At 34.4% G+C, this 14,019-nt stretch overlaps 1 protein-coding gene across 3 annotated transcripts in view; it reads right to left on the bottom strand.

Moving 5' to 3' along the window:
• The window catches only part of TBC1D15 (TBC1 domain family, member 15), an 82,545-nt gene that overhangs the window by 1,973 nt on the left and 66,553 nt on the right, over positions 1-14,019 (bottom strand). For all 3 annotated transcript variants that reach the window (XM_011929343.1, XM_011929344.1, XM_011929345.1), the window contains 6 exons: positions 13,451-13,567; positions 8,476-8,576; positions 4,639-4,738; positions 3,882-3,979; positions 1,604-1,720; positions 997-1,083 (listed from right to left, as the gene is read on the bottom strand). In XM_011929343.1, coding sequence (XP_011784733.1) covers positions 997-1,083; positions 1,604-1,720; positions 3,882-3,979; positions 4,639-4,738; positions 8,476-8,576; positions 13,451-13,567 — 620 coding nt within the window. The remainder of the gene's footprint in view (positions 1-996; positions 1,084-1,603; positions 1,721-3,881; positions 3,980-4,638; positions 4,739-8,475; positions 8,577-13,450; positions 13,568-14,019) is intronic.

Genomic DNA, 14,019 nt, shown 5'->3' with positions numbered 1-14,019 from the left:
GGCAGGCCTGGGAGGAAGGAGACACCTGAGTCCACAGTCTCCTTCCTCTTTGAGGCAAAAAAAAAAAAAAAAAAAAATGCAAAGTCATGGTCAGGCGTCGCCTGTAATCCCAGAACTTTGTGAGGTCAAGGTGGGTGGATCACCTGAAGTCACGAATTCGGGACCAACCTGGCCAACATGGTGAAACCTCGTCTCTACTAAAAATACAAAAATTAGCCAGGCATGGTAGTGGGCGCCTGTAATCCTAGCTACTCAGGAAGTTGAGGCAGGAGAATTGATTGAACTCAGGAGGAGAAGGCTGCAGTGAGCCGAGGTCATGCCACTGCATTCCAGCCTGGGCAACAGAATGAGACTCCGTCTCAAAAAAAAAACAAAGTCATGAGGTGGGCACAGTGGTGTGCATGCACTGGTAATCCCAGCTACTCAGGAAACTAAGGCAGGAGGATCACTTGAGCCCAGGAGTTCAAGGCCAGCTTGGGCAACTTAGCAAAGCCCTTTCTCTTAATAGAAAGAAAAAGCCAAAACACACCAAAAGTATACTGCTTTGGTTCAAATTCAGATAATATATCAAATTTGCCTTGTTTTTAAATAATTAATAACTTGACTAATATAAGTGAGTGACATAGGCTAAATAATACTGTTTTATTTTTGATTAGCATTCATTTTTATTTAGAGATTCTGCATATTTAATATGGGACCCTATTCTGTATTCATGAGCTCAACTGGTTGCTGAAATTTTACAGCCTCTTAAATTGTTATAGAAATATTTTCATTACTTTTATCATTTTGCCTTATTATTAGCTGTTTCCTATCTGCCATAATTAGTCAACTGTTTTCAATTAAGTGCTGTAAATCTAGAACAGCAAACAATAAGCCAGTCAATACCTTGCCTGCCCTCAACTTACTAAAATTGCTATTTTATTTCCAAGAAGAAAAATCTTTATCTCAACCCACCAAAAACAAACAAATCTTACAATTACTTGAAACACTGTATACCTTGCATTTTACCATCTGTAGAGAAATTGCTTCTGCCTTGCATAGTATATCTTCCACATCAATTTTCATGGACAATTCATTGATATGCTAGAAAGTATCAACAAAATAAAATGATAATCAAAACTGAATACACTATTATATTCTATTATACAAACAACTGATTACCAGTTATATTTCACTGCAGATAAAATCCTTAAAATAAAAACATTCATATACTACAAATACATAGGAAATTCAATGTATCTTTCTTTAGATTATTTCAAGTTTTAAAGCTAAAGACTAGCTAATAATCTTATATAAGGAACATAAATCCAGCAGCTCTCGCAAGTCTGATATCTCAAAGTTATAATCAAAAGACAATTAATTTTTGAAAAACTAAACTACAAGTGCACTTGTTGAATTTCCTTTTCTTCCTAATTAGCCAGGTAAAAATAACTGGCCAATGTGTATTTGAACTGTCATTCTCAGATAGTCATTCCTAGTACTGTAATTGACACAATTTAAGTTATTCAAGAGATTTAATAATGTTCCAAGGAAATGTTCTGTATATCAGGACCACCAAATAGAAGAGCCAGAACACTAAAATCTGAATTAAAGGAATAACTACCTTAAGTATTTCATTGAAGCCATAATGCTTTTCCATTATTTGCTGCTTTTCTGATTCCAGAATAGCACAACAGAGAAGAAGATGGAAATTTTTACATGGTAGCTCGGTCCACATTACCTATAGAAGGCAGAAGAACTATTTTGCAAACTGTATCAATTCTAAAACATTTTCCTCACAGATACAATTCTGAACACTGAATGACTTCTATGCAAAGTAGATGTTGCCTGTTTAGGGTAGCCCAAGGTTTTTCTAGCTAGGAAATGAGGGGAACGAGAGTCTTACCTTCACCTACAAAGTAACTACCATCAAGTTTAACATTATATGAATATGATATACTCTAAATGCAGTTCTTTAAGATAACTATATTAAGTAAATTACTGAGCTTAACCAGTACGATAAATGTTATTAATGCAGGACCTACAGCCACAAGGTTAACGTGTAAGGGTTAGATGTATTTTCAATATTTTTCCAAAGTATCAGTTTCTCACTTTGATCTGAAAAAAAGACTAAAGCTAAGTCCTGGAAATAAAAAAGGTTCAGTTACATAGTACATGGAATCAGAAACACCCAAAGGTAGCTCTCCATTCTAAATACCTAAAACCCTTGTATCACATTTTATCCCTGATTGTGACAATAACTGAATTAACTGCCCCAAATTTATAACCAAACATATAAAACGCTTCATCAATAGCTCAGCTGTTCCTAAATAGAGATAATATCCTCGAATTTAGGGTCTTAATTTCCCCCTGCTTCATGTACCTAATAACATCTTTTCTGGAAACATAAAAACACCCACACAAACCATACCATTAGAGCATACCTGAAATGTGTTTACTTCTTTCAAAAGGAGTAAATCAAGTTGAATAATTTTCAAACTAAATCCAATTGTTGAAAGTTTAATTACAATGCAATTAACCTCAAAGTTTCATTAAAAGTTTGAATTTATTTAGTAAACACAGATTGAGGAGTTATTCTAGCTATGTGGTAATAATATTCTTAATTCATCCTTTAAAACCCATTTATGCCTGAAGTTGCAATTTTTTCAATTATTCAATCAGAACTTGGTGATGATCTTGAGCAGCAGGATATAAACAACTCCCACATGCTTAGCGTTCCAATAATGGAACACTAGGCATAAATGAATTAACCCATTTTTAACCCCCAAATTAAGATACTAATTTAACAAAACTGATAAACATTTAAGTATGATTCCAGATACAGAGCATATGGGTTTTACTCCTAATTTCAGAACAGAGGAAGTGAGCACAAAGCAATCCACTTTTAACTTGTAATCAGCACAATGCCTTGTCTAATGGTAGTACAGCCATCAATAGTATAGGAATCCATTTACAGCTGTAAAAACCTGAGAGACCACTAGAGTTCCATTGTATAAAGTTGTATTTACTATCAAAATGGATTATCTCCTGATTCTTTCCTTGGAAGAATTTCTGTTATCCTAAGGTATGATCAATCATTATACCAGCGTTCTATTAAAAAGCACACCAGGCTGGACACAGTGGCATACACCTGTAGTCCCAGCTACTGATAAGGCTGAAGGCAAGGGGATTATTTGAGTCCAGGTGTTCAAGATCAGTCACAGCAAGACCCCTTCTCTTAAAAAAAAAAAAGCACACTGATTTATTATTAACAAATACTTAAGAAAATGTGAAATGATTTGGTTTTTCATTAAAGGTTGCCCTGGAAAAATAAACAATGGTGATTACATATGGTGGGATGGTATAAGGGAAACATGGGAGGTAAAATTACCTATTGGGTACTATGCTCACTACCTGGGTGATGGAATCATTCACACACCAAACCTCAGCAACATGCAATTTACCTATGTAACAAACCTGCACATCTACTCCCTGAACCTAAAAGTTGAAAAAATAAAGAGTTGTTTTGGGTAAAAAATGGAATAAAAGGAGTACACCAAAAACATAAGAAAATCCTCTAACAGATGTGGCAAAGCCTCACATAAAGTCAAGTGTCTCAAAGGAAGAACAAAGGCAGCAAATAAATGGTCTAGAGAACTTGTTCTGGGATACCTCTTGGCCCCAAATCTCACAGAGACTGTAATTTGAAGAATGAAGCTCCAAAAGACCAAATATTCAGTATGAGACTAATTTTTAAGAAGAGGCTACCAGTTCATCAGAATTTTGGAACATACTTGCCTTAGATATTTCAGTAAGGCTATCATAATCCATTTATACACTACAGAATAAATTGTTTCTTTTCATAATAAATGTCACATTTGCATAATAATTTAAGGACTTACCTCCCATAATCGAAGAATATCTAGAAAACTAAATTCCCTTTTGAATCTGATTAAAAGCCATCTGAAGCAAAAATAAAGGTATCCGGAGTCCTGAGATTCTATGCAGAAGAAAAAAACACATACACATATACGACTTATTCTCATGCTAATTACGTCAGAATACAGACTTTTCTCTAATTTTCCTATGCATCTTAGGCAATTCAAGCCCTATACATTTGTCTTCTACGTTAAGGAATCATTTCAAACTTGAAGGCTGACTTGTTTTTAAAAACTAACAAATAATACATTTTATGAATCAAGTTTAAGGCAGAATTATACAATGAGAGTTTGGTCCCACACTTTTATGGAACCGAAGAAAGTGCAGTAGACTATATATATCTTTAAGTTCTTTTTTATTGAGACAGGGTCTTGCTATGTCACCCAGGTTGGAGTGCATGGAGTGATCCCAGTTCACTGTAGCCTCAATCTCCTGGGCTCAAGTAATCCTCCCACCTCAGCCTCCTGAGTGGTTGGGACTACAGGCATGCATCACCACAGCCAGCATTTTTTTTTTTTTCCTTATAGAGATGGGGTCTCACTGTGCTAGTCAGGCTAGTCTCAAACTCCTGGGTGCAAGTAATCCTTCCTCCTTGGCTTCCTAAGTGCTGGGATTATAGGCATGAGCCACTGCACCTGGCTTCTTTAAAGAGTTCTTTACAATTTTTTCTATGCATTACTCTACAATTTGCTGGGTATAGTTCTGATTCACTAAACTTACCTAAGTAACTGCAAAATCCACTGTCTAACAATCGAAGTAAGGTACTCAGCTGAATTAGCTGGGTCTTCATGCCTTGCATTTGTTCTTCAAAATTCTGATGCTTTAAAAGGAAATAATTGTTATTATACAAGTAATATTTCATAAATATTTTATAGTACATAATGACTGATAACTAAAACATGATGTCCAAGGACAAATGTTGAACTTATACCACACTGGTTATCTTAAAAAGTGTGTAACTAACCAAAAAACTAATGCAACACTAAAAGGGAAAGTAAAGAGAAAGAATCCTTGCTCTCAAAACTAAGGATTTTTTCCTCTATTCATCTGACTTAGATAAAGAAAAATGCAGACACAGCAACTGCTGACTATTTATTTCTTACACAACATAAAAGACTTGGTGAAAGAAACACACAAATTCTTTCCATTGTTAAATATTCCTTCAAATTACATATAATAAAATTAATTTTAGGGTTAATATGTATTTCATTTTAAAGAATTACTTCTTAGGTTTGCTGACACTGGAGAATCCGTAAAGTCAAAACCAACAACACTAAAACATTATCTGGATTTTTTACTTAAATTTTTTCACAAGTGCAAAGGCTGTATGATGTGTGATACAGACTGAACACAGAAGCAAATATGAAAATTCAGCTGTCTTCTATTAAATCAGACATTTTTAAAAATGAAAAATTTAAAACAATCCCTGTGTCAGTAAATTTTTCATTAGGAAAAGTTACTTTTCATCAAAAAATGCAACCTATGTTAAGGTAGAATGTGTTGTTAATGAATTAATAAATGAATACAAGTTTCTCAGTATTAATTTTTCACATAAACATCAACAGATATAATCCACATAAACAAAAACTCTTTCAGTTCTTCAATAATATGGGAGAGTGTGAAGGGGCCCTGAGGTCACAAAGTTTGAGAACTGCTGGGGTTCATATGCTTTAAGCAATCTTCACAGTTGAGTAGACTCCCTACCAACACTTGAGTCAAGGGGCCAGAAGGCACCAAAACAGATGCTCTGAAAGGCTTCTTAAATGATTTGGATCTCTTTAACTCGTATGTCCCAATCCCTCTGTGGTAACCTAACCCTAACCTAGTGAAAGCCTTAGAAAAACATTTCCTCCTTCACACTTACTTTTTCACTTTTACAATGCAATAGTGCTTTAATACGACTATCACATTAGAAACAATGTCATTCTTTAGTTTAAAAAAAATTAAGTCTATTAATTCTCAAAAAGCTGTTTCTCTTTAATAATTCTGAAAACCGTTTATTAACAGACTAACTCAAGGCTTTAGGATATAGTTCCTCCACATTTACCGGAGAGATCTATAAAGAAGGGACAGAATCAACTCTGATTAATAGGATCACTCTTACTGTGACACAGCCAAAGACTAGAGCTGATTTGGGAATACCAACATGGCATAGCCATTTGCTACCCACTCTGCTGTAAAAAAGAAGCCTGTCCATAATGACAGACACCATATTTGAAAAAGTGGTTACTCCTGGAGAAGGGAGAGTGGGATCAACAATGGATATACAAAGGGCTTCAAATGTGTCTATAAATAAATGTCTCTGTATGGGGCACGGGAGGGCGAGATGGAGAGGAGAAAGGAACTAAAACTATATGGCAAAATGGATGATGGGTAAAACAGAGTTCATCAGATCACTTGTACTTTGTATTTCCATAATAATAGACAAAGTCTATGCCTAGAACTACATTAGATGTAAGTAAACATCAATAAAAGTAAATTTATGGACATTAGGTTCAGCCACCACAAAAGTAGTACAAACTTATATGAAGTAAAGCTATAAAACAAAAACAAAGAATCAAGAAACAGCAGCACAGATTTAGGGACATCAAACAAAGGCAATGCAGTGAAAAAAAATCATACAGGTTATTTTGATTGCCACGTATTGCCCTCTCATTATTCAAACATTATGAAAGAAAAGATGTTAGCAGACAATATACTAAGAAGATAACTTTTTAGAATAAAGACTAGAAAAATTCCCAGAACATCCTTAATGGAAAAGGCAAAACATGAGAGCATTTACTGTGAAAATGACAGAACAAAGAAACTGAACCTTCACACACAAAAAATGACAGACTATAAAGTGTTTATTATACATGTTCAGAAGGCAGTCTTTACATATGAGATCTATATACACACATGTGTATGCATGTATGTATGTGACATTATATGTCAATACATATTTACATGTCAATATTGGCTTAGTTTTATTGAAAACTTATTGCACAATCCTAATTACAGTATGTTCATCTTAGTTTTATTTTTATATTTTTTAGAATATCTACTATAGCAATTTAAACTAATCACTGGGGAAAGATTCATGTGTTTGTTCTACAAAAATCTGTTGAACAACCTCACGTCAGGCATTAGGAAAATTCTGGTATGCTACCAGTGAAACAAAGACATAATCCCTTTTATCAAGGAACATACTAACTCTGGTGAAAAGAGGATAAACAACAAAAACACAAGGAAGGCAGACAACAGTTTTTATGTAATTGGTATCAGCTATACAGACCTTTATAATAAATGCCTCAGGTTTCTAGAGCACTTGGGAGTAAATGGAACTAAGAAGGTACACAAATCAATCAATCAAAACAGGAAGGAAGACAAACAATGACATTACCAAATTACTGCACTGATAATCCTTCCAAATAATAAAAAAATAATAATTTATGGCAAAAAAATTTGAGTATTTATGAATTTAACAGTAAAAGAACATTTTAAAACTATCAAATCTTCCCAAGTATACATTTAGAAAAAAACTAAAAGAAGTGAGAACAAGTTGAATCGATGGACAAGAGACTTGAGGAAATGGGCACAAGCAGGGAAAATCTGAAGGAGAAAGAAAAAGAGGCAAGCAAAAGGGAAGAATACAAGTAAAGAAAAAAAGAGAAGGGCACCACTTCCAAATTTCACATTCGTATCCCAAAAACTCTGAGTTAAACCCTGTATTACAGGAAAATATTTCAGATGGTTAGATTCAAAATGTTTATCTCCTTGCAAGCAAGCCATTTCAATGTCCAACACAAAGGCCCAGCATCCAGTATGTTAGTCTTATTTTGAAAAAACGCAGCAACCTATGTAGTCAGGTCTTTGAACTTCATATGCCTTTATTTAGTCTCACCCCTTCTGCTTTTTTTTTTTTCTAATAGATTGCTTGAGAGACTTTTCTATTTTATTTCCCTGTCAATATTCTCTGCACTATTATCCTAGAACTCTGTCTCAAAGATTTAACAATGATAATAGATAAAATGTTCTTTGTACTAACATGTATATATAGATAGTTCAATTCTAATAATCATATACTTCTGGGAAAATAACAAAAAATTCCTAAGAAAGTGTCAGAGTTACAAATAGTTCAAACACATCTGGAGAAAAATCAGTTGCTATAATGACAAAATTCAAAATCATCACAAAAGGTAAGGATATTACTTGGCATGACTAAGCTTTATCTCTGAAACAGATAATATTAAAGTTCAACTATTCCACAAAATTGAATTCATCTATTTTATCAATATTCTATAATGACACATGGCTCTTTAGTAGAACATAAGCATTTACTGATATTAAATCCTGATTATTCCTATACTACAGGCACAAACTATTTCCTGTATTAAAAATACCACCAGTATTTCTAAGACCTTGAAAGGCTACTAAAAAGAAAAAGTAACAAAAGGCACGAGGTAATTATTTTAAGTTCCATCACAGTTGGCAAAACATAAAAATCAACCTTACACTATAAAATTATACAACTAAAATTTTCAAAATCAGTTTAATGGAAGGAATCCCTGTTCTTACCATTTGGTCCATGTAAGAGGCAAAGCACCAAAAGGCATCTACTTCATTTTCCATCACATACAAAAGAGGGGAAAGTAAGTCACTCATTCCCTGAACATATCCTAAAAAGAAAAGAAAAAATAGTCTCTGAAAACCCAAGTTTTATGTATCCTTCTGAAAGTTGTGCATATCACCACCACTTCACTTAAAATTGTATCTTTCTCATTTGCATTCAGAAATTGGTAGACATTGATATTCACCAAGAAAAGAATATAAATGAGGAGGAGGAACTCTAGTCATGAGTAAGAAAGATGAGTTGTTTTAGATTGAGATGTCAAGCAATATGTAGCTTCTAGTATGTGTCTCAGTGCAGATACACTATCAAGAGTGGGTAATATTTTAGAAATAATGTGCAAGCGCATCATGAGACAGAAGAGGAGTGAAGAGATAATTGAGAGGAACGTCAAATGTAAGAGTATACACTCAAAGACAGGTTTAAGGAAGACCAGTCAGAGAAGTAAAGAAAAAAATGAAGGGAGAAGAATGTTGCAAAAATCAAGAAGAAAGTTCCAAGCCCAGAGTGGTTAGCAATACCAAACTACGATGAGCAAGCCACATAAAATAAGAACTTTGGGTTCAACTGCTTTAACAATCAGACCTTTAGATTCACACAACAGGAGTTACAAAATTAAGAGCCTCTTTTAAATAGTCATATCTATGTCCTTCTTTCTTTTTTTGTTACTCTCTACACCCAACCAATGCCAGCAACTGGGCTTAATCTAATCAATATTTTGTACCTAAAGTGACCACTTACCTACATATCTCTTGATGTTATTATAATTTCTCAACGGTGACAGTAATAGAGCCCTTGATTAAAAGAAAAACTAGGAAATTAAGGAGTCAGATCCCTCACTTAAAAATAAGAAAAAGTGTTAGTTTTACTTTTTCACCTGAACATGTCAAACTTCTTGTTTTTTTACTTCCTCTCATAAAACCCTCAATTATCCTTGTTTTACAATTTTCAAGACTTGAAAAATTTTCAGACTTAAGAGGTTCTTGAACCAACGAAGGGACATGAGCTTATACTAAGCCTTTTTACTTAAACATTATCATTCAACTTTGATAACTTCTGTGTATTTATTAAAATCACATAGAAATGTCTTTATTGGTAGCTTGGGAAGTCTGGAAAATAGTCTTTCATTTGCAGATCAATAGCTTACATTTATATTCAACAAAATCTATCTGCACTGAAGCCATGTAAAAGTAAATATTTAATAAAAGAGGGAGGGGATAGTTCTGCTATCATATAAATGATACATAATTATACATTACTCTGTTTTGGAGGAAAACTTTAAAAAATGATCTGAGAAGGCAGGTAAACTAAATCTCTTGAGAAAACTCAGATCAAACATACAATAGACAGAGGCACTCAGATCACCTCAGAATCTCCTTACAAATGAAGTTCGAGCTCAATTTGCTGTGAGCCTCTGTCCAATCATCTACCGTCACATCTTTCCACATTCCTATTAACCTCACTCCTTGTCTACACTGTACCCTATGGGAAAATACAGCTCTACTCACTTTAGGATAAAAGGGCACCTGGGTTCTCATGGAGGGCTTCACATTATTACAGTACCAGACAATGAAGTTACCAAGATATTTAGAGAAAAAAACTAGACAAAAGTGACATATGACAAGATAACTACATGTAATCATTTCTACGAATTTATACAGATGGTTTCTAAAATAATGTACACTTTTAAAAAAAGAATAAGATAGATGGAAGACTAAATTGTTATCATCAGAACTTTCCTACCTGACATAGTGAAATCAATGACAAATAATAAAGGTTAAACCAATTAAAGCATGAAGGAAATCTAATCTGAATTCAACAAAGTGCAAGAGTACTGAGTCTGACTGTGTACGATCTACATCAGAAATATTTCAAAGTGTGCTATTCAAAAGATTTACAAAGCATCTTTCCTCTCTTAAAAAAGTGCTTTATTATTAAGTTACAACGAATAAAAATTCCTAAGAAGCCAATTTAATCCTTTAAGTCTTCGGTTTCCATATGGAATCACTACCATATTTCTTCTGTTAGTCTTAGTTGAAGCAAGTTGTCAAATTAATCTTCATGTTCTGGTTGCCTTTAATCTATTTTATTTTATACATGATGTTCTTTGGGGTATCTCATGGGTTATGGGGGATAGAATTAATGTACAAATTCCTTTTAATTAAAGAAAGATTAAAGATGTTTAAATTGGCATTTAGTGATACTCAGATTCCTCACTACTGCTGAATAATGCACATCTTAATCAGCACCAGTACAATTTCTAAAGTACTTCCCTAAAATCACTTCCATAGCAAATTTGTTTCAGTGCAGGAAGAGGGTGGGAGAGAGGTGAGAAATGAACATCTTATCATCCTAGTGTACACTTGCTTACACCAAAAAGGAAAATTTAAACTACATATAGTTCAATTTTCCAGGTTACTGAAGCTTATCCTTTAGAGCATCAAATTAAAAAACAAAAATCTTGAGGATCAGAAATCATTCTTAAAAAACATTACACACTCTAACCTTTCATTGATTATTCAGTATCATCATTACATACCCAGTAATGATACCACCCACAGAAACTTTCTGTAGTATCTGCACTCACTAACTCAAAGTCACCCTTCCTTAAGTTCTTTTGTCTGCTTTTGGTAATTTTTGTCTCATTCCTCCCTACTGAGACTGTATTCAATGCAAATACACCTATACCTCACCTATGGGTTAAGAAGCCAAACTCCATATAATGAAATCACCTACAAGACAGAGTAAATTTACAGTCCAGGTTGCTCTGCTATGAGTAAAGAGTAAGAAATGTTGTCTATTGCTTTTATAAAAAGTATCTTGGCTTCACATAAGGCCAGTTATCTGCAGGAAGCCTGACTATGTTTCAGGTAACTGAAATGTCTATATAGAAAGAATGTGACATGAGTATAAACAAATCGAGAGGGTAAGTTATCCAGTTAGCTGGTTTGGGACAATGCCCTGAGAAAATCAAGCATTCAGGAACTCCTGCTACAGAATACGTATGAATTCCTATCTCAAAATTACCATCTGAGAGAATGGAGCAATGCCTTCTGTTCCGAAGGAGAATGGTCCTATTCCCTACAGTGGTAACTGAAACTAAAATAAACGGCAAGGGGTTGAAGTGCTGAAGGTGTAGAGGTAAGAATCCCAGCCTGCAATAAAGACCTGGGTCTCTACTCCCAGACCAATTATTTACTTGTATGACCATAAGTCACACTCTAAATCAAAATAACCTTACTCATAAAGTGAGAATTATTTCCCCACTTTTTCAAAAGGCTGCTATGAGAATGAAAAATCAAATCAAGTATGAAAGCACTCTGTAACCTGAAAAGCACTCTACTAATATTCTTGCAACAATTCAACTTGAAGTTCATTATAGGTGTCATAGACAGGACTGACTACATTTTACATTTTAAAGAAAACTGCAACTTTTGACTTACTGTCACCAAAGAGGCTGATACCTCAAGATCAAAACAGAGATTATATCTTCCCCTAACTTACATATAGGAAAGCAAGAGAAATTTACACAGATATAACAGTGAAGAAAACGTGCTCGTAATTCAAGGTTCATTTGGTTTTAATGTGCTAAGTATCCAACCACCTTCTCTAAAGGATGTCTCAAACGTTACTAATCTAGAAAACATCTATTTCCACTATCTTTTAGCTAGAAGTCACTCACATAGCAGGTATCTCAAACATTTCTAGTATTTATACTTATTCAAAGGTTGATGGTGAGACAAGCTGTTGGTCCTTTAAATAAACATCTTAAGCTCTCTTGCCCCTTAAAATAATCCTTCAGTTTTCCACCCCTTAGCGTCCCTTCCCCAGGTAATTTCACACTTCTACTTCCACCATCAGTTCTCTTTTTTTTTTTTTTCATGAAACAGAGTCTCGCTCTGTCACCCAGGCTGGAGTGTAATGCAGCATGATCTCGTCTCACTGCAACCTCCACCTCCCAGGTTCAAGCACTTCTCCTGACGCAGCCTCCCGAGTAGCTAGAATTACAGGCATGTGCCACCCAGCTCAGTTAACTTTTGTATTTTTAGTAGAGACGGGGTTTCACCATGTTGGCCAGGCTGGTCTTGAACTCCTGACCTCAGGTGATCCATCTGCCTTGACCTCCCAAAGTGCTGGGATTACAGACATGAGCCTCCGCACCCGGCCCCGGCATCAGTTCTTACAACAAATTTCTGGTAAAGAGATTTACCAAAAAAAGAGTAAGTTCTATATGCCCTACAAAACTTTTGCACTGCTTATCTAAGATATCCTATCAGTATTTTTCTTTGCAATGAGAAAAGCATATCAAACAATGGTTTGCAAACTTTCTCAGTTCATGGTTATTATCCTTAGTATCTCGGCAATTTTTCCCAAGGCACTCCTAAGTCTCAAAGAAGTAACAACTCCATTTACTAAGCTGTTAGGTCAAAACAATAGAGTAAGTATTCATGTCCTATGAGCTTACCACCTACTGAGCACTACAATACTTCTCAAACCTTGACATTCAACTGGCTATCACCATCCTCATTTATTTTCATCATTTATTTTTACATAGTAGTTACTTATCACAGCAAGGCCAAACACCCAGCTTTGCAAAGACATAACTTCATCAAAAAGAATGTAATGATCTAATGTTAAAACCTTTAGCTATTTCAGCTAGTAGTTAGAGTGATGTCCTATAGATGTCTCTATAATTCCCTTAAAATTTTTAAATATCCCATGGTGCTCCAGTAGTCTGCTGCAGCAACCCAGGGCTCCTTGGTTAAGAACCATAGCCTTCTAAGTTTCCAGTCCCCTGGAGAACAAATTATCTTAAAACTAGGCCTATGAAGCTATTAGCCATATCTAACTGGATTAAAAATGTAAATTCTAAAGTAAATATATTTACATCTTTTAAAATTAGGACTTTAGAGGAGAACTTACCTAAATCAAAATCATACATACAGTAGGTCATCAAAATGTCATGAAGCAAAATCAACCCTGGATTATCTTGGCCTTCATAAAACTTGTTTGTTCGATCTGTTCTGTTAACATCTTTTTCTGAAGAGGAAAATCATCACATATTTGAAAAGCTTCCAAAAAACAGACTCTTATAAAGCTCACATCTTACAAATACAGAGTCATTTTTCTTGCTATTAATTTCACTCACCAAGCTTTACTTAATGAAGAAAAAATTCATCAAATTCTATTTCAAATATGCAATAAAGTAACATTTCAGAATTTTTTCAAGAATCAGTCCTCCTCATAGGCAGATTTTAAAATACTTTTCAATTTTTATCTAAACATAGAAACCTTTCAACTGCATAGCGGAAAACATTTTCAATGAATTACAAGCAACACTAAGTAATAATCTGCATTAGCAACAAAAATGTCAGTCATTAATGCATGTCACAGATATTAGTACTTGAAAACTAATTTTAAAAAGCTACCACCTAATCAGGCATAATCAAAGAGATTTGTTTCATTCACAACTACTGCATTTATTATAAGTA

This window comes from Colobus angolensis, unplaced genomic scaffold, assembly GCF_000951035.1.
Source record: "Colobus angolensis palliatus isolate OR3802 unplaced genomic scaffold, Cang.pa_1.0 Scaffold80, whole genome shotgun sequence".
NCBI lineage: Eukaryota > Metazoa > Chordata > Mammalia > Primates > Cercopithecidae > Colobus > Colobus angolensis.
Note: the sequence above shows the minus strand (reverse complement) of the source record. Positions and strands in the feature narration are given on the sequence as shown.